The sequence below is a fragment of the Epinephelus fuscoguttatus genome, linkage group LG9 (assembly GCF_011397635.1).
Source record: "Epinephelus fuscoguttatus linkage group LG9, E.fuscoguttatus.final_Chr_v1".
Classification (NCBI taxonomy): domain Eukaryota; kingdom Metazoa; phylum Chordata; class Actinopteri; order Perciformes; family Serranidae; genus Epinephelus; species Epinephelus fuscoguttatus.
In genome coordinates, this window is record NC_064760.1 from 15,241,803 (window position 1) to 15,261,900 (window position 20,098).

The 20,098-nt window shown below is 40.6% G+C and overlaps 1 protein-coding gene across 1 annotated transcript in view; it reads right to left on the bottom strand.

Annotated features, from left to right (window-relative positions):
• The window catches only part of LOC125894528 (ecto-NOX disulfide-thiol exchanger 2-like), a 265,263-nt gene extending 257,457 nt beyond the window's left edge, over positions 1–7,806 (bottom strand). The window contains exon 1 of the mRNA XM_049585996.1: positions 7,611–7,806. Within this exon, the coding sequence (XP_049441953.1) occupies positions 7,611–7,632 (22 nt within the window). The 5' untranslated portion in view covers positions 7,633–7,806. The remainder of the gene's footprint in view (positions 1–7,610) is intronic.
• Positions 7,807–20,098: the final 12,292 nt, after the last annotated feature.

Consider the following 20,098-nt stretch of genomic DNA (forward strand, 5'->3'; position numbering starts at 1 on the left):
CCATCAATAATTGAGCATTTCAGTTCGTTTCCAATCTAATTAGCACAATTATCTATATCACCCCCAATGTACCACGGAGGGTAAAATGAAACCGAAGGAAACTACATGATGTACAGTACTTGTTAGAGACTTTGTAGCAACATGAGACCACTACATAGATGCAATCAAAGCCTCTCAAACCGCCCACAGTCAGCCAGGAAAGAGCAACCCATCAACAAAGTTGCCAGCAGTGTGAATGCACAATGACGGCGCTCAATAGCACAGCTGTCCACTGCAGTGGCAGTAATTGTGGAAAAGCACCATTATGCACCAAAATTCTGATGTAAAAGTGTCTCTCTCACTGTAACAAGGACATTTTTTACACCGCCCTGATAGTTTAGTTTTTTTTTTTTTGGTTGTTTTTTTTTTTAAAGAGCAGAAAAAGAAAAAACAATTTTCCAAACAATTGCTTTTGTGGGTGTAACACAACAGTGTATCAGATGTGCATGAAGTGCTCAAATACAAGAGGGGCAGAGTGAAAATTACAAACTCATTTAGTGCCAAACAAGCCATGAACATGCCTTGCTGCCTCGACCGATAATAAACATGTTTTCTTTCACCTGCTTTTGCAGGAAGGCACATTTAAATGAGGACAATGTCACAATAAGGTTTCTGTCGTTGCCTTTTCCGAAACTAAGATTTAACAAGACAAGAGGAGCTGTTTAGGGATTCACTTAAGCTCCTTGTCAGGTTGCCTGCTCAAAAGACATGTCTTTAATTAGGTACAAAAAGGGTTCAAACTGCATTTATCAATGCTGCCTTCACATGTATGAAATGCATTATGAAAATGTATCCTCAAGAACATAATTTGATGAAGGCTCTGCCCTCTTCATAAGTCTTTTTAGTTCTGAGATATTCCTTGGATTCTGCTTTAAATAATTACCCTCTGCCTTGAGGGCGAAACCCACTAAGAGTTCACGCCGACACAGTAAAAGAAAGTTGAAGTGAGTTACTTTCTATCACACTTAAAGTGCTGGAAATGAACAGAAAAGCAATAGCCGTATGCTGACCATATAGCAGACATTCAAATAATTAATTTCACGGAAAATCAGGGCAGTGATCTGCACAGTCCCATCATGTGTGAAGTAAGGTGTGAGGACTCAATAAAAGCAGTCATTTTCTCATTCTATTTCACCATGACCGTGACGATGAAAGGAGAGAACTGTGATATTAGACAGAGAACATGCAGATATCTTGAGTAACGGCCTACAGAACTGACAGTTTTCTGTCTGATTTCAGTTCTTTTGGTCAGCTGAAATTCAGTTGACTCAGATTGTGTGAGGACTGAGAGTGTGAGCATTTCTTTGACCTCTGTTTACACTGAGGAATCTTCAATCACCAGCACTTTTAGCCATTCAAAAAAATGACTACCACTAAGTTTCTTCTAGGAACACAACTTTATGCCAGCTCTGCTATGTTGAAGCTAAAAAAAACATGGCTCAAAGCACAGTTCTGCTGCAATATTCATACACAGATAGCGACAGCTATACCAAGGCGTGGCTTATCTGTGTGTTGAAGAAACTCATTGGAGACGAGAAAGTCATACGGTCCAAAGCACACAATTTGAAAGCATAATTTATTTAGCTTCACCCTCTGGCTCTTGATAACAGCGCTGGCAAACTCCTCAAAGACTGGACCAGAGAAAGACATCAAGACCAAAGCTAAAGAAACCCAGCTGAGGAGTTAAAGCCGCCCTATTATGCTTTTCCTTATGTCCTGTCATATTTATAATGTTACAATGTCAGATGTTCGTATTAAACGTGGCTAAAATTTCAAATAATGAGGTAAATGTATGCAAAAAATAATCCCTGTGAGCAAAACCTCAGGCCTCAGACCATTCTGAATACTCTGTTTCCAACGTCTTTGGGGACTTTTTTCTACTTTTGAGACCAGATGACATCAGTTTGTGATGGATTTCTCAGTCTGGTCATCTGCTCCAGGCACGCAACTGCTAGTGCTTACATACACTGCTACAATCTAACATCTGGGAAACATGTAAACCTGATGGCAGTTGTTCATTTCTCCCTGATTTCATATCATATTCTTGCTGGAACATGTCTGGCTGTGAAGATTTTGATTCAAAAGCTTTTATCACAGTAGAAAAAGCCCCTATCGATACTCCATAACAGTCATTCCCTGGCTGCAAGTACATTGCTACATGTAGCTACATGCTAACGTTAGGGAAACCTGCAATGTTGGTTGCTAATGTTTTTCATTTCTCCCCGATTTTGGATCATATTCCTGCTTGAACATGTCATTTTTCACAATAGAAAGTGCTGCTATACTCCACTACAATTATTCCCTGGCTGCAATAATGGTGCGGAGACGCTGAGATACAGAAGACCAAGAAACACTGACTGATCAGAGCTGGCTTGAGTTTTTCAGGAGGGGGCTTTAGGAGACAGGTGGAGCATTTCAGACAGAGATGCAGCTGTACCAGCTCTTAAAGCATAAGAAAAATAAAGTGTTACGTTTTTAAATATTAAAATAACATGTTTTAGTAGAAACCAAAAATACAACAATGAACCTGAGAATGAGCATAATAGGTCCCCTTTAAACAGCCAGGAGACTCCATAGGTGCGTTCCAAAACCCATACTACAACGCTACTTAGTATGCCAGAAGAAGATAGTATGTCCCAGTACATATCATCTCAAATGTAGTATGCCAAAAATACTAGAACATCCTACTGCATCCAGTTGCAGTTTGCTTAATGCAAGCCTGCATGCTTTTCTGGCTATTCCAACCCACAGTGCTCTTTGCAGTGGAAGACATGTCACACTGACTGAGTCCCACATAGGTGCAGCTCGCGCTACAGACTGCAACAGATATATGAGCAAGCGGGTCACAGTACAAGGTGCAATGTTATCACAAAGTAGTACGTCCACATTGTATGCATGCTCAGTGCAACAATACATACTCTGTAAGGGCAGCTGCTGTACGTACTGAAAGTAAAAGAAAAAGTATGCGATTCAGAGCGCAGCGTTTGTCTTTCTGGGCCTTCTAGGCGCTGCTGAATGATCCATAACCAGTTTACTAGAGCTGAGCATCTCTGCCTTTCAGCAGCATACCCTCCTGAATCCTCCATTCCCAAACAGTGATATTGCCAGCGGTACTCACAGAACGGGAGCTTCCTTTATCTCTGACTCATATTTTCACATTTCATTATGCTGCCTCTTTTCCCCATAGCCATTTTTTACTAGACGCACACTTACTGCTGAATTGTTAGCAAAACTGAGCTTACGTTTCCTCATTTAAAAGGGAGATTTTTCCAAAGCTGACAAATCTCTTCACACTCTACAATATCTCACTCCACATTCAGTTGTGCTTTAATTTAGCTATACTAGCACCATTATCCCGGGGCCACTGCAAAAGCAAAACAAAGCAGATATCCACTAGTTTCACCCTCTCTTTCAATCTCTTGCTCTTCTATCTCTGTGTATTTTTGTCAGCCCTCTTCTGACAGCCCCTCCCTCCTGAAGGCAATCCAACAATGTCCTGCTCATTGATCAGTGAGAGGATCGGTGCAGGGTGGAGGTAAATGGCTGTCACAGGGAATGATAGACCTTAACTCAACCATGGTTGCTCCTGAGGCCACTCAGCCTCCACTTATAGTGATGGATGCAAGGATGTCGCCCATCACATTCTTGAGAGTGGGGAAGACTTTGTTCTATCGCTAGAGGAGTCAGGAAACATTAACATAATACATCAGTTATCACATAACTGCTTTTTCCTGATGTGACCTGATGCCTGGGTGGAAATTAATAGCAACATAGCGTTGATGTATTCTGCATTTATTTAAAATTTTAAATTAAGCTAATTTAATTTTGTAGTCAATCTACAGAAAATTAATAGACAACAAGTTTTGAAAGATGCCCAAGTAAATCACTGCTTCTCAGACCTGTACACTTGTTCCTTTTATTTGATATTATAGTGAATATCTTGTGGGACAACACAGGGTGTTAACTTGGGCTTTTTGAACTTGTGTTGGGCATCTTTCCTTTTTTCTAAACAACTGAACAGGTATTGCACCAATGTAGTGTTGCGCCTCTAAAAGTCGGATGAGCTGTGAGTGACACATAAAAAAATAATGCTCCAAATCAATGCAGCAGAAGCAGAGACATCCTGACTTTTAGTCCCTAGTACTGACAGTGGATCATACATTACCATATTTTTGTTATACGCTCCTTTCTAATAAAACTTGACGTCTCCAAGGCAAAGGTGAGACATCCCTGACTTGACAAAGCTTCCCTGTAGCCACAACTGACACTGTGCTTTCACAGACTGAGCAGAACTCCTAGTCATAATGAAACATTTGTCTGCTAAATACAGTATTGAGCCCACGGGCGTTAAGTGTTTACAACAGGTCAGCACTATGAGTGACTAAACTGCACAGCTGTGTGTACAGAGCTTCTCCCTCAAAAAAAGGTTTGCTTTCATATTCTCAACACTTGGGTGGCTAGTTACTGGGGGAAATAATCATCAAATTATGAGCACTTATCCATCATTAGACTGGCTGTAAGAGTCCCGGAGTAAATAAATCACAGCAATATAAACTGGCGGCAGCTAAAATGGTGAACAAAGTGTTTGAATAAGGCTGAGCACTGTAAGCCTGTTGGTGGGAGGTTTTTGGATTGTATGATCCCCAATTGCTCAGTGACTCAGTAAACTGTTTTACTTCCCTTAATTCAATGAAATTAGGAAATAAATGCAGGGAAAATATAAAGTCAGTGGCAGTAAACCCTAAATGGCTTTAATCCAGCAGGCATATAAAGGCTGAGTTCAGGGTCCTGTTCTTTAAATGTAGCTTAACTAAATCAGGCTAATGTGCTTGTGCTGTTAGCTAAACTAATCCTGTTTATTCTCATGCAACTAAATTGGTTCTTTGAAAGCAGTTTTAGGATTGATTTTGTAAATCAATTGTAAATGCTGTCATCTTTGGTAACAGTGTGCTCTTATTTCGAAATACAGTGAAGGCAAAATCACGAGTGCTGATGAGGGCATTGCCATTACATGAGGTATGTGTGCTCAGAACCATCCCAGCATGCACTGAGGCATTCGATTAATTCATAATCTCATTTTATGTATGTTCATACACGCTTCCTGGTGTCATTGTGCTCCATAATGTTTCTACTGTTTTAGTCTATGAGTGATTTTGGTAAATGATTGGTGAGGTTCTTCCCATGGACTAGCAAAGCACTTTTAAGTAGAAATCATAAGCTTGTTATGACAATGAAACCTTACTAACATCACAAAAGCAGCTCTAATTGCATAAACAGTTTCCAAGAAAGTGACTTTTGCAATTAACCATTTAATATATTTTAGTGTTCAGGGCAAAACAATAAGGATTGCCCAATTGCCCGGGGCAGGTAAAATGCCATGTTGGGTTGGTAAATTAAACACATTGTTTTCCTGGAGCTGATGATGGAATTAGAGAATGGGCAAGCAGTCTTGCTTTACTCTCATGTCTGTTGAGAGTGGCACATGCACAGTACCGATCAGCATTCGTGAAGAAGCAGAAGCAGAAGCAGAAGAAGATATACTATAAAAATCCCTGAGGGGAAATTCTGTGTTTTTCACCCTGTTGTCATATACACACAGATCACAAATAAACAGGACCTATACTTGCATTAACTAGAGAAATGTCAGAGCAAGGGGGCTGCCTTGGACAGAGCACCCTGAGCAGTTGAGGGTTCAGTGCCTTAATCAATGTCACTTCAGCTGTGCCTAGAAGGCAAACTAGCACCTCTCAAGCTACCAGTCCATGCTCCATACTTGGTCCGTATGGGGACTTGAATCAGCAGCCCTCCAGTTCCCAGGCCAAGTCCACAAAGCACAAGTGAGCAATTTAATTATCTTGGAAGCAGGAGTTCAGTTGGGTGGCATTAGAGGATACGGGCGAAACCCAACGATGTAACTCACAGTTTGCTGCAAGTTTGAGAGCAACCGCTGCTAAATAAAACTTTTTGTACAGGGGCAAGTAAAAACTGACTGAGGGCGAGCAGTGACCCACTTGGCCAACTCAGCAAGTGAAAAAAAACCCTGGTGTACATATGCAAAATCCCTATTTTAATGTCCAATTAAATGCCATACATTCTAGTTCCTTTGGCCTTTTTTTTTAAGTTGGAATCTTTTAGTTTAGTTCATGGCTTTTTGCTCACAGTTTCTCAAACTAAATTTGGTTTGGTTTGGTTCTTTTTTTGTTTACAAACTTTGAGCTAATTTGTTTTTTATTAATTATTATTTTATTCTATTATATGGTGAAGTTTTCATTATGATAATGTAACTGGCCTTTTGCTAAGTCCCACCCCTGGACGCAGACTGGTCAATGATGTGGTGGTTCACTTTTACACTGCTGAGTCAGTTTGACATCCTGCGTATAGCCTTCAAACACAGACTGTACACCCCTCTGTCTGCTTCTCTCTGGAATCACTGTTTCATCTTTCCAAAAATATGATAATATTTCTTCAGGGAGTGCAGTTAGTAACAGTGTGGGCTCCATTCTTATTGCTTATTGGACCATCACAAAAGGGTGGGGCCTAGTGAAAAGTCAATTGTGATAATCAACACTATTCATTACGATTCTCAGAAAGCAAGCCATAAGCATTTCAAAGTTACCTTCATGTATGTGGTTAACAGCAAACCGTCTGGGTCATGACCCAGCTAACTGTCAAGAAGCTTTTGCAGGTTTGGTCTGAATGAATTGTTGCTATGACGACAGTTGAGAAACATAAATTAAGACATCTTTGAAGGATCAAAAAATCCTGACTCGTATCAAATCACCAACACTCTCATCCGGATAACTCTATTATCCATGCATGAAGAACAGGGCCCAGTGGTTTCCAAAGCCTGCTCTGGGGAACAACAGTTTTCCTCCCCAGACAGAAACATTTTCTCAGCACCCATTATTACCAAGTTACAGAAAATCAGTTTGGTACTGTCCAAAACAGAAAACAGGGGAAAGTCTGGGCTCCCTCAGCTATATGCACGCCTATCAGATTTGTGGCTGGAGAGTGTGATAAAGTTTATCCCTATCCAAACCAAATCAAATGACTTCTCAACACTTAGTTCACACTTTCCCCAAAGTTGCTCCATCGCTCTCAGGATGTGAAAACGGATAAAGCACATTATAAAGTCAAATGAGCAAGATGAGAGAGTGAGAGTGAGAGTAAACTAATCCTGTAATAAAGTTTTAGAAGGAAGGAAACTTTTACAATTCATTGAGAATGTTTAAACATAGTCTTCACTGGAGAAAAACCCACATATATTGTAAATAAGGCAAGAATAAGATATCTTTTACCGAAAGAAACATAAGGCAAAGTACCAAAACTGAGCTAACTTGAGCGAACAGTGCAAGAAATACAAAATATAGACGTTAGCTGAAATACAACCTTTCCAAAATAAACTGTTGGGTTCCCCATGAACAAATAAGCATCAATACGTTAGAATAATACCATTAAATATGACTTAGTCTGTAAAAAGTGTGTATTTACCGGGTGCTGACACACTTTTAACACACCTTCCGTTAATATAATTAGTGTGTGATGCTGTGAGGTTAGTTAGAGCAGCCTACCGGTGTACTGCAGGAGAAACATTGTCCTCTGTCGCAGATATGGAGATGTAACAGTCCCACCGAGGATAAAGTCTCTCAGTCCGGTAGTAATCCGTGAAGTCGTGGAGTTTCTCGGCCGTTACGCTGCGGCAGAAGAGAAAAGACGGTGCTCCTAGTCGGTACCGTTTGTGTAACAGCCAACGGTGAACGATTGTCACCTGCCTCACAGCCAGCACGCGCTATGCTAATCAAGCTAGCAGAACCGTTAGTAGTATTTCCGGTTGTGATTTTCAAAATAAATCCAACGACGACGCCTGTGTACTCTGTTTTTTTCAGACTGCGACATATTAAATTTGATTTTTACGCGTCAAATGACAGAAAATATCTGCTGATAATTACAATAAATGTTATTCTTGAAAAGGTGCTTGCATGTGAAGTTTCCTCGAATATTTGCTGACTTTTCTTCCTCTTTAAGAGACTGTGCTTTTAATTTGAAGGCACGTGCACTTCACTTACCCGTGTTACTCACTGTAGTAGGTGTAAATGTCATACTCCCATGGGTGCAATGTACCATGGAGTGAAGTGACTTGCAGAGTGCAGTTCTTCACACATGATAGGCTTTTATGAATACAGTGACTAAAGTTGAAGAGGGGGATTGATGGAACCGCCGGAAAACGGGCAGCATCACCTGTCTGTGAACACCAGACCAAAACTGGTCACAGCAGCAGTGAAAAAAACCCCACATAATTCACAGAATTTGACACTGATATTGTAAGGCCAAAATTTTAAATGTCCCTTACATATGGGACATGGACCTGGCTGTGCTTAAGGCTAAAATCACACTTATGAAAACAATAAACAAATCCAAATTCTTCTAAGTATCACATTATTGTTCACACAGCATCTTCAACAGGTATCAGTGTATATGAGCGTAGTTCATTCGTGATCTTGGACAAGGTAGTTTGACAATATAAGTTTCAGCTCAAGGACCACTTAATGGATTTTTCCAGAGCTTTCAGACACACTTAACAGTCTCCCTCATGATTGAGCATGCTCGGTTGTCATAGAGAATGTGCTTGAAAGCTTCTGAAAAAGCTTGTAAGAGGATTTACAATTTTGACACCATGGCTATTTACAATAGAGCATCCCTTAAAGGTACAGTGTGTAGGACAGAAGGAGATACATTGGCAGAAATGGAATATAATATAATAAGTATGTTTTCTTTTGTGTGTAGTAGCCTGAAAATAAGAAGAGTTGTGTTTTTGTTGCCTCAAAATGAACCGTTTATACCTACAATTCTTGTTCTTTGAGATTACCATGTCGCATTGTCATGTTTCGTAGCCCCAAAGGGACAAACCAAACATTTATGCATCAGACACCAGCTTTAGCTGTCCCTCCACAATGAGCACTGTTGGAAAAACACTGATTTTTTTAAGATGAAACTGCTTCACTAGTGTTTTGACCATTTTAAATCACTAAATCTTTTTGTTTTTGAGAGGAGGAAACCTCTGTGTTTAATTTGGCTCCTGGTAAAAACCTGCTGAATGTCTGGATCAGAAATAAGGTAGGTACACATTAAGTTATCATAGACAAAAGGTTAGCACACATTACCTGGCGCTGGGATAGCAGTCAAAACTGATGAGTTGAAAAAATGATTTGTAATGTGAACCTGCTTTATTTAGTGTGTTTACATGTTTAAATTACTGGGTCCATTTGTTCTGAAGAGGAGGAGACCTCTGAGAATAATATGGCCTCTGAAAAAATCCTCCTGAACAATGAACACTGAAGGAAATCTAACTAGGACATGTTTTAGCTGGTTGTAAACTGCAATCTTCACTGCTAGATATCACTAAATCCCCATAAATCTCACACGCTGTATCTTTAAAGGTCCATTGTGTGAGATTTAGTGACATCTAGTGGTGAGGCTGCAGATTGCAACCAGCTGAAACTTTGCCCGTGTGCCAAGTGTGTAGGTGGACTTTGGTGGCATGGCGGTCTCCATGGAAGTGATCCTGCTCCATATGTAGATATAAATGGCTCATTGTAAGATAATAAAAACACAATGATCTTTAGTTTCAGGTCTTTATACACTAACGAGAACATAGTTCTGAATTTATCCCAACCAATAAATAAATCATACTCCCTAAAACTTAAGAAGAGGGCCTACTTCACATCTACCTAAGTCATCAAAGAATAAAGATAGAATAAAATGAAATCACAGAATGCCTTAAAGATCTGATATAAATATAGGACAAAATATATCAGTTGCTTAGTTTTATGAAAAATCAAATTATTTGTTATACGTGTCTGAGGACATTATGGAATGTGTCACAGTAGTGGATAACTGGGTTGTTTTTCTGTGTCCTCATTAGCACTCCTTAACCTAGTTCAGACCAAAATTGGAGGAGATGCAGGCGTCTATTTTTGTGACTGTGCATGCAGAATGGGGGTCATAATAACAGCAGTCCTCAGGTGAATTGTGTTTATTCATATATGCTCCCTTCTTGTGTCCATGTGGTATTTTGGCATCTTATTTTTTAGATTCTTTGCTTAGTTGAGGAGAAATTCATGCAGGAACAGAGCAGAACATGAGCGAACCACATTTTCCTTTTACACGATTAACATGTGCACTGTGAAGGTGGTTACATCCTCCACTGAAGTCAGATTCTGGCTGGTGGAAGTGCTCCTCCTGCACCCAAACTGTCCCTGTGCTCCACCACCAACGCCTGGTTGGCTCTTTGCCTAATATCACTGAGCCGTTTGCTGCACTGGGAAACAGTTCTCCGAGCACCTGAGCAACACATGTTAACCAAGTGTGTTATCTCCTTCCAAGTCGGCTTAACATCATCTGCCCTCAGCGGCCCATTTCATGTACTGTATGTTTGCTTGTGGCCATTCTGTGCCTTCAGTTTTGTCACAGGAGGAGCTTTTGTGGATTCTTCCATCACCAAAACAGCAGCAAGAAAGGAACAGCAATTTAGTTTGACAACTATTCTCCTATCAAAGATCTTTTGGCGGGGGTGATTGTTGTATTTCTGACGGCAGTGGAGTGGTTGCATTGGTTGATATTGTGCCAAATTACACACCATTTACAGCCCTGCAGGGTGGGTGAAATAATTTGAAAGCCTTTCAAAGTGGAAAGTTAGATAAATGCTTGGGCAACAGATGACCCACCGTTTTCTTTTTACCCTGTCTGAAATGGTGTTTTGTTCCAAGGTGATATTCTACATTTAGCAGCTGACACCAATGTCTCCTTGAAGAACGATTTTGAATTACTGTCCCTTCACCCTGGAACTAGAAAAAAAGGTTAGAGATAAACATAACACCAGACGTATCCTAAAGTGGAGACGGATTAGGCACACGGTGCATCCGTCATGCCCGGCAAAGTGTTCTCAGCATTGATTTTAAAACAACTTTGACATAATTGCAGAAATAAATGAGGCATAGGCTGTTCACAGAGCATTAATGCTGATTTCTCAATCTGCACTTCCATTTTCTGGATATGGAAATTACATGTTTAGAGCTAGTCTGATTATATGTCACGGCAATGCTGCAAATGAAATATATTAAAGTAAAAACACTGCTGTATGAATACATTAAAGGTCAAAGAGTGCTCTAACTTAGTATATTATGTAAACAACAAGTAATTTATCATATGCCTGGGGACAGTGTAGCTTAAAATAGTTTTTTTTTTGCCATATGTAGTGCACAAAGGGCAAAATAAAATAAGAATAGTGGTTTTGAGCTCAACTGGTATTTTTCTACATGGTGTTATAACTTGTTTGACCTTTCATACTTATAAATTTGTAATGTGTACATCAGCTAGCAGACCTTGTTGGCTCAGAATCTCCTGTAGCTTCAAGAACACTTGAAATTAGCAAGAAATTACATATGCATATTAAAGGTAAGGGCATTTATTTAGAAATCTACACAGAGGTTTGATTCGATTCGTTCGCCTTCCTCCGTTTATCCGGGTCCGGGTCGCGGGGGCAGCAGCCTCAGCAAAGAAGCCCAGATAGACCTCTCCCCAGCCACTTCCGTCAGCTCTTCCGAGGGAAACCCCAAGGCAGAGGTAATTTAGTTTATGTGCTGATTTCCGAAATTTTCTCACTGTGAGTAATGGGATGAAGCAGAATAGCTGAGTTTATAAAATAAAAATGTTGTCTTATTTATTCCTGAATTTTTAATGTATGGAGAAAATATTAAAGATTTAAAACCTTTGGGGGCCCTAAAGTCCTGAAAAGTGATATTTTTATTTTGTGTGCACAACTAGTCATCCAAACAACTGGAAACAACTTATTATGTGGGAACTAATTATTACTTTGTGAGCACAAGTTAATTAAAGCCCCCACAAGAAACTTTCATTTTGAGTTGATTTTGGCGACCCTGTGGACAAAAGCGGTAGTGTTTTGCCGGAATGAAGCCTACATTTCCCATGAGCTATAGCGCGTATTGTCGTAAAGAAGCTTACCTGGCTTGCGCATGTGTTTGTTTTGGGGAAAACTTTGCCCCCGCTCCTATCGGGGATCCCAGCTCACCTCTGCCGCGCCCCAGCTCCATCTCTCCAGCATAAGCGCCACCGCTGCCGGGGTAAATGCAGCGGTTGGCCGGTACAGCCGAAAGCCTGTTTGGCAAGCACTTCCACGGCTTCTTGGACTGAGTATGGAGCGGTGCCTTGCCTCTTTATTTCTCGGCACTCACTGGACCCTGTCGACGCCTGGCTGGTACCTGTCGTCAGCCCGGATGAGGTGTTCCAGCCCCACGGCCCCTGCTCTCCTCGTCCCCGCTGGCGTGTGGTGAATCTGCGCAACCTGCGGCCTGTGTGTGTGGCTCCCTGGACAGCTAATGCCGTGGACCTGCCGGCTCCTGCCAGGATTGGGCTGGTAAATGCTAGGTCGCTAGCGAACAAAACGTTTATCCTGAAGGATTCCCTGACTTCCCGAGGATTGGATTTTTTCTGTGTGACTGAGACGTGGCTGACTGTTGGTGAGTCCAGTGCTTTCACAGAACTTTTACCTGATGACTGCTGCTATTTTAACTCCCTGCAGACGTTGGGTCGAGGAGGAGGAATAGCGACTATTTATAAGAGTCACTATAAATGTAAGCAGCTAGGTAAGATGACGTGTGCCGTCTGAGTGCCATAAATCGTTTCGTCCTGGAAGCGACCTGGGGCGGACCCGGAGATAGTTTCCTAAAGGTATGGATATACACTATATAGAAATAGCTTATCTTCACACCGATGGTCTCATTTGCTGTCACGCACAGACATCAGCAGAAACGAGAGACTTTAACTTGTGGGAACAGATTATTATCTTGTGGGAACTAGTTATCTTATGCACACAAGGTAATTAACTTGTGAGAACAAATTTTTGTCTTGTGGGAACAAGTTATCTTGTGTACACAAGTTAATTATCTTGTGGGAACAAATTATTGTCCTGTGGAAACAAATTATTGTCTTGTGGGAACAAATTATTGTCCTGTGGAAACAAATTATTGTCTTGTGGGAACAAATTATTGTCCTGTGGAAACAAATTATTGTCTTGTGGGAATAGGTTATCTCATGCACACAAGTTAATTTACTTATGGGAACAAATTGTTATCATGTGGGAACAAGTACATTTTATGCACACAAGTTAATTAACCTGTAGGTACACATTTTTGTCTTGTGGGAACAAGTTGTCTTGTGGGAACAAGTTAATTATCTTGTGGGAACAAATTATTGTCTTGAGGGAACAAATTTTTGTCCCGTGGAAACAAATTATTGTCTTGTGGGAACAAGTTATCTTATGCACACAAGTTAATTTACTTGTGGGAACAAGTTATCTTATGCACACAAGTTAGTTAACCTGTAGGAACACATTTTGTCTTGAGGGAACAAATTATTGTCCTGTGGAAACAAATTATTGTCTTGTGGGAACAAGTTACTTTGTGCGCATAAGTTAATTATCTCTAACACATTTGTGTCCCACAAATTACATTACGTACTTATTGCTATCTGCTTCACGAAAAGTTAAGTAGTTGTGGTTCAGGAAAAGCAACATGGTGACGCTGTGCCTTAAAATAACTTAAAGATCACCTGGTTTTACACACCACCTGTCTCCTGGGGGAAAGTCCTGTGACACATCCACCACCTCAACCCTCCCTCTTACACAGACTTTTGGTCATTATAGTCCATATATATACATATAGTCCACTTCCTTCTTTAGTCCTGTCAGCACTTCGGTCATGTGAACGCTGCTTTTTCAGTTGCATCAGATTTACACAAACGCGGTGCTTTACTTCTCTAAGGTATACTGTATGTACAAACAGTGCACAACCTGTTATGCATTATATTGGATTATTATATTACTAATGAAATCATGTGATATGTCATTTTACTGATTTAATTTGCAGAGGTGAAGCTACATTTGAGTATTTTATACACTTTTGGGTAGTTAGGTGTACAATGGTGCATCATATATTTTAAGTACATCATAAATATTGTATGTTAGATTAATTTTAATTTTTAATGTAGGTTGTAAATGTAACTGTTATATAGATGTATTAGAGGAAAGACGATGACATTTACCTCTGAACTGTAGATGAGTTGAATATAAAGTCAAATTAAAAGGAACCTCAAATTTGTGGTTAACTTCAGCATTTCGATAACAAATACATACTACTTTTTCACCACTGTCAGTTTTATTGTTTGCATGAGACTTTGTGGAATATTCGAATGAAACTAAGAATGCTCTGTGCTGTGATGTTAGCAAGAGCTCAATTAGGTTCCAGTGTGCTGCAAAAGTGTTAAATGTGCCAAATTTAAACAGCAGTATTGATCATTCGATGCTGATGTCACTGAGCAAGGCCAGGTGGGATTTGGCTGGCTTGACAGGAACGCATAGTTGAATGCAGGCTCAAAGCAGATCAGAGCCTTGTTTTTTTCTGTATGGTGCTTTGAAGACAATCTATTTTTATACTAAACAAGAAGGAAAAGATTTAAAATCCCCCACTGGGTGAGCAAGATGTGCTTCATGCGTTGGCTGCTTTGGCCTTTAGTGGTCGTGCAGAAATGTACAGCCAAACAGGGCTCTCTTTCACCGCCCGTGTTTCCTCTGAAGAAAGGCAGTCATAAATAATCTTAATGGTTTCTAGACTGAATTCAATTACCTCTGTCACCCAATAGAAATGAATAAAAGCCAGTGTGTGCTTTCTTATTCTATTTGCATCTCCCTGGGGGATGATGTTTGCATTTCTTCAATTTCCAGACTATGGTTTGCTCTCCATGGCTTGCTTAGTCAGAAAATTCATTTAATCAAATGCTAATTTGACATAATACCTAACAGATGCAGGAGACCCTATGTGGCTTTTATAGATAGCACTGTGCGTTAACAACACCACGGTCCTTTGCGGCAAAGTGAAGCGGTTGGCTTTAAAGTGGGGAGAGTAATAAATCAAAGTAATTCCCACCAGAACATTTCCACTTCCCTCAGAAATGAGGAAAAATCTTTACCATCACAGAAAACGTGACAGTGGCCATTTCTTCAGTCTGAGAGGCATAAGTTTGACCCCGCTCTCCAACCTGAGGGCACAATTTACAGATTCCTGAAATCAAATCTAAATTTTTAATTAAGTAAGGGAACATTGATTATTAAAGGTTACTTATTATGTTACGCAGGAGCAATCCACAGACATCTAACCCATAGCTACACTGTTAAAGGTCCAGTGTGTAGGATTTAGGGGGATATAGTGGCAGAAATATAATAATACTAATAATACATAGGATTTATATAGTACTTTTCAGGATACTCAAAGACGCTTCACAGAGAATAACAACAGCAATCAAAAAAAAAAAAAAGGTTGTGGAGAGCTTTGTAAGTGCTGATGAAGAGTTTGAAGTAAATGCGCTGGGGATAGGAGCCAGTGGAGGTTATAAAGGACAGGGGTGATGTGGTCATGGGTGCGGGAGTGTGAGAGAAGACGAGCAGCTGAGCTCTGGATATACTGTAGTTTTATTAAATGTGTTTTGGCTGACAAACTGTACAGCAGACTGTTGCAGTAGTCCAGTGTGGAAGTGATGAATGCATGAATGAGAATCTCGCAGCTGAAGAGGAGAGGGATGGATGAAGGTGGGTGATGTTCCTGAGGTGAAAGAAAGAGAGAGTTTGATCGAAGATGCCACTAAGGTTATGGACATGGGGGGACGAGAGCACAGTGGAGCCGTCGATGTTAGACCTTAGAACAGACTAATAAAACACTGGCTGTAGATAGGGCCATTTGTGTTTTCATATTTCGGCATTTTCACTTTGGCCACAGTGGTAAGCAGCCCCTCCGTGATGAGCAGGGTCAGAAAACACAGCTCTAATGAAGCTCATATCGTCCCCTATTTGCAAGCTCTGCCCTAATTATGATCCAAGGTCTTTTCTGCACATGTACTGGAATTGCCCAGGGGGTAATATATTTTTGGAAAATGCTATCTGCAACCTTAACCGATTTACTTAATATTAACCATGTTGTCCAAAGCTGCTCCCACTAAATGATACCTCCTCTTTAGATCCTTTATTTTACCAGGAGCTTGCACTTGTTGTTGGCCTGACAGCAGCAAAAACAGTGTTAGCACTCCACTGGCAGCCTCCTCATTCTCTTTCCCAGAATCATTGGCTACAGTCCTTATTGGATATAATATACTGTATATGGAGATTTCAGTCGCAAGAACGCATAATGCCAAATAATGAACCATCTGTGCCTGAGCTTTCTTTACTGCCAAAGTGAAAGATCTTATGTGCACACCCACTGGGTCATAGACCTTTTATGTTTATTATTTTATTTTATTATCATTTTTTATTGTTATTTATATTACAATTGCTATTTTTTCTTCTTTTATTTTTTTCTGTTTTTCCCGATCATAATCTCTTTTTTTTCCTCCAGGTTGATCTATTATGGCTGGTTGTGCTGTGGATTGGGTTGTCGCCATGGGTTAGTTGCTGTGTATTAGTGTGTTTAACCAGAAACTTATTTATTCAGTGTTTTTACTGGTTTAAATCACCGGATTTGTTCATTTTGGAGAGTAAGAGACCTATGAGGATTCTTCCAATCCCAGTAAAAACCTCCTGAACGTCTCGATCTTAAGTTATTAGAGAAAAAAGGTGAGCACACATTAGCAGGTGCTGGGCTGGCGGTCCATCTGTGACGAGCCAAACAACATTGGAGAAACACTGATTTGTAACGTGAAACTTATTTATTCAGTGTTTTAACCAGTTTAAATACCCTGGTCAGTTTGTTTTGGAGAGGAAGGCTGAATCCAAATGTCCACCCTCTGGACCTGCAGACTGAGCCATTGTGGATTTCAGTTGTATATAGTGTGACAAAAGTCTGCGAGGGTAAAGACTGCAAGCAGCTTACAGACAGCTCTAGTTACTCGTTGCCATGGAAACATTCAACTATCACTGTTGTCATATTCATATATATGTCATATAAGATGATGAATAGTGCCGACTCATCTGTTCCTGCAGATAACAAGATCTAAATCTCTTGTATAGCCTTTTTTGTGACTAAACAAAAATGTATTACTACATCTCTATACAATAGGCTAAACATGTTCAAAAACAGAAATGTTTGTAAATAAGGACAGGACTATAACCCAATAAATTGGGTATTACTGACATTAAAAGACCTTCTTTTGTGTTTTTCGGCCAAATTTTAGCCTGTTCCACTGCACAGTCTGAAAGGCCTCACAATAATTAAATGCATTTTCAGTCCCTCTACAGCCTAAACTCACACATTTTTCTATATCATGATGTGGTTGAATATTATTTCTGGCCTGCCCAATTCAAGAAGCATTTCAATAGCCCTAACTATTTATAATGTTTTACAAGTTCATACGTGGTTTTTTTTTGTTTTGGAAAAAAACACAACGTCACGTCTGTATTGCAATGAATTGTTGGTTATTAGATCAGTGAAGTCTGCACTCCAAGCGGAAGTCTGCAAAAAGTCTGCTTGAGGTCCCTTGTTGGACTGGATGAATTGTGGATTTGGACAGCACTTCCAGACTTCCTGGGAACACGCACGCAAAGTCTGAGAGTCTGGAAGTGTGGTAAAATGCGGGCATTTCACTTCAGCGGAAGAGATCTCTGCAGATGATTCAGCTCCTGGTAAAAACCTCCTGAACAATGAGCACTGAAGGAATCCTACGGGGAGAAATTTCAGCTGGTTGCAATGTGCAGTCCTCACCACTAGATGCCACTAAATCCTACACACTGTTCCTTTAAACAGCTCTCTTTGTCAGGCACTCTTGGTGTGCTCTCGCCATTGTGCCAACCATTTCATCATAAAGAATGCCCTGATTTTGAAAATGGAAATATATAATAAAATAGTTGTCTTGTATGTGTGAATATTCTCTTTCAATGCTGTGCCAATCAAATAAAGACATTTATTGTACTTCCACAGACAGTGTGAGCCTTAAATCACAGTTGGGTTCCACTCTCTTCGCAGGGTCTTCACACCCTCTTCACATCCTTTTTTTGAGTGGAAAATACACTCGGGATTTGTCTTCTGTTGTACGTTCTGTGCTTCTGCTTTTAGCAGGAAATGTATGATGGCCCACATAGCGCCTTGCAAAGTAAATAATGTACCGTGATGTACTGTTATGCTCTTTCTGATCACATGAGAGGTTTTAAAGAATCTGGCCCACTGAAGGTTTTTTATATTTATAGGGTTCCTGTGTGGTCGTCTTGTTCACCCTTTCCATTTTTATCTCCCACTGTCTGTGTTTTTTGTCTCTTTGTGCTATCTGCCCTTCATGCCATATCATCATTAATTCTCATTATTTCCCATCATCTGTTCTCTGACTCCTCTCCGTACCTTCCTGTTCATTAGTGATTAGCGAGTGATCATTTGGACAGGGAAGGTTGAGGCGATTCTCCATCCCGTCAGAGCCACACCTCATTAACCGAGCACCACATTGTCCCAGTGAATGGGTCGGCCAATTTACCAGTTTGAGTGATGCAATATACTGGAGGAGTAGTGAAAGAAGTGATAACAAGAAAGAGAAAGTATGGCTGAGGTGTTTTATGTTCCAGGAACCTTGTCTTAAGGTCACTTATTTACTTGCAGGGGGAAGAAGGAGATTGGCGTTTTGTCAGTGGCAGCATTCGGTAAATTGGATTAAATCCACATGGAGGCCAGCCGCTCTCTAGAGGGTTTCCCCACAGCATGAATATTGATGCAAGGATTTCATGCAGGGCACATAATAACAGCTCTTAACCTCTCTCTATCGTCAAATCCCTGTCAGCGGCAAGGGCCTCAAACGATCACTCAGAGTGTGGAGGTCACTTGGACGTAAAACATCATCAATATAGCAACGAGGGCAGGCTCAATTATTTGTTTTCATCACAAGGGTGCCCAAATTCCCATTAAAATGCCACAAGGATCCTGTTCCACAACACAACAGGTCCATGACAGTGAATGGGCACTCTAATGTATTTTGGCAGCTGTGTTGTGCAGCTAGCTGGTCATGATATCTGGCACTGAATGCACCATCTGTGCAGATAAGCATCACATACATTGGCCCTTAGACAACATTAACACAAGGCTGACAGATCCAGTGTTTACTGTGCTAAGGATAAGGCTGGGAAAAAACAAAAGGCCGTGTTAGCTGAAGAGATCAGGCGAGGGTACTTATGTTTAAAGGGTAATTCCTGTTCATTACAACTTAGGGTCTTACTTTTGCCAATTTGGCAGTGACATTACGCTCTCCACTTCAATTGCTGAGATCTGCACCTACACTAAAAAGAAGTCAGACAGGGGAAGAAACAATAGCTGTGGGAAGATCAGACAGGTTTGAAACGAAACAGCAAGGTTAGCTGAACTTATTTTGACGAGAACACAAGGAACACAGCCCAGTCACAGTTAAGTTAATGTTGGCATTGTATGTTTCTGCAAACATTTCATACATATCAAATGTTTCTAATGATACGTAGTTCTGATTACATGCATATGGGCTGACTTTGTCATCAGCTGGAGGAGGGGATGGTAGATGGCATCCTAGGTGGAACTGCTGCCGAGCTGCAGACCACTGTTGCAGTACATACATTGCTGCATTTCCAGTGGCATTCTGTTCTCATGCACAGCACTGTTTGTATACCAACTGTGGGTGTTCATTGTTTTGTCCAATCAAATTTGCCACAATCTCTTTCAGCCAGTCAGGATGCCACCGCAAAATTAAAATCTGTTCTCTGCTCTGCTGCTGTCAGCCGTCATTTTAGGCAGAATCTTCACACCCTCCTCCACCCCCTTCACCTCCAGCCATTGTATCCAGAGTCTTGAACAAACTCAACAAAGGCTCATTCCTCTACTCATCCAGATCATCGGCACTTCTCCATCTTCTTCTCATTGCATGTTCACCACCTCCACTACCACCAGAGTCTAGACCCCGAGGGGGTTCCCTATTCGACTTTGGATTCATCACCCTCCTTAAATGATACCATCTCGATAGGGTCTAATCGCCAAAGACTTTTCACATTTTTCATTCT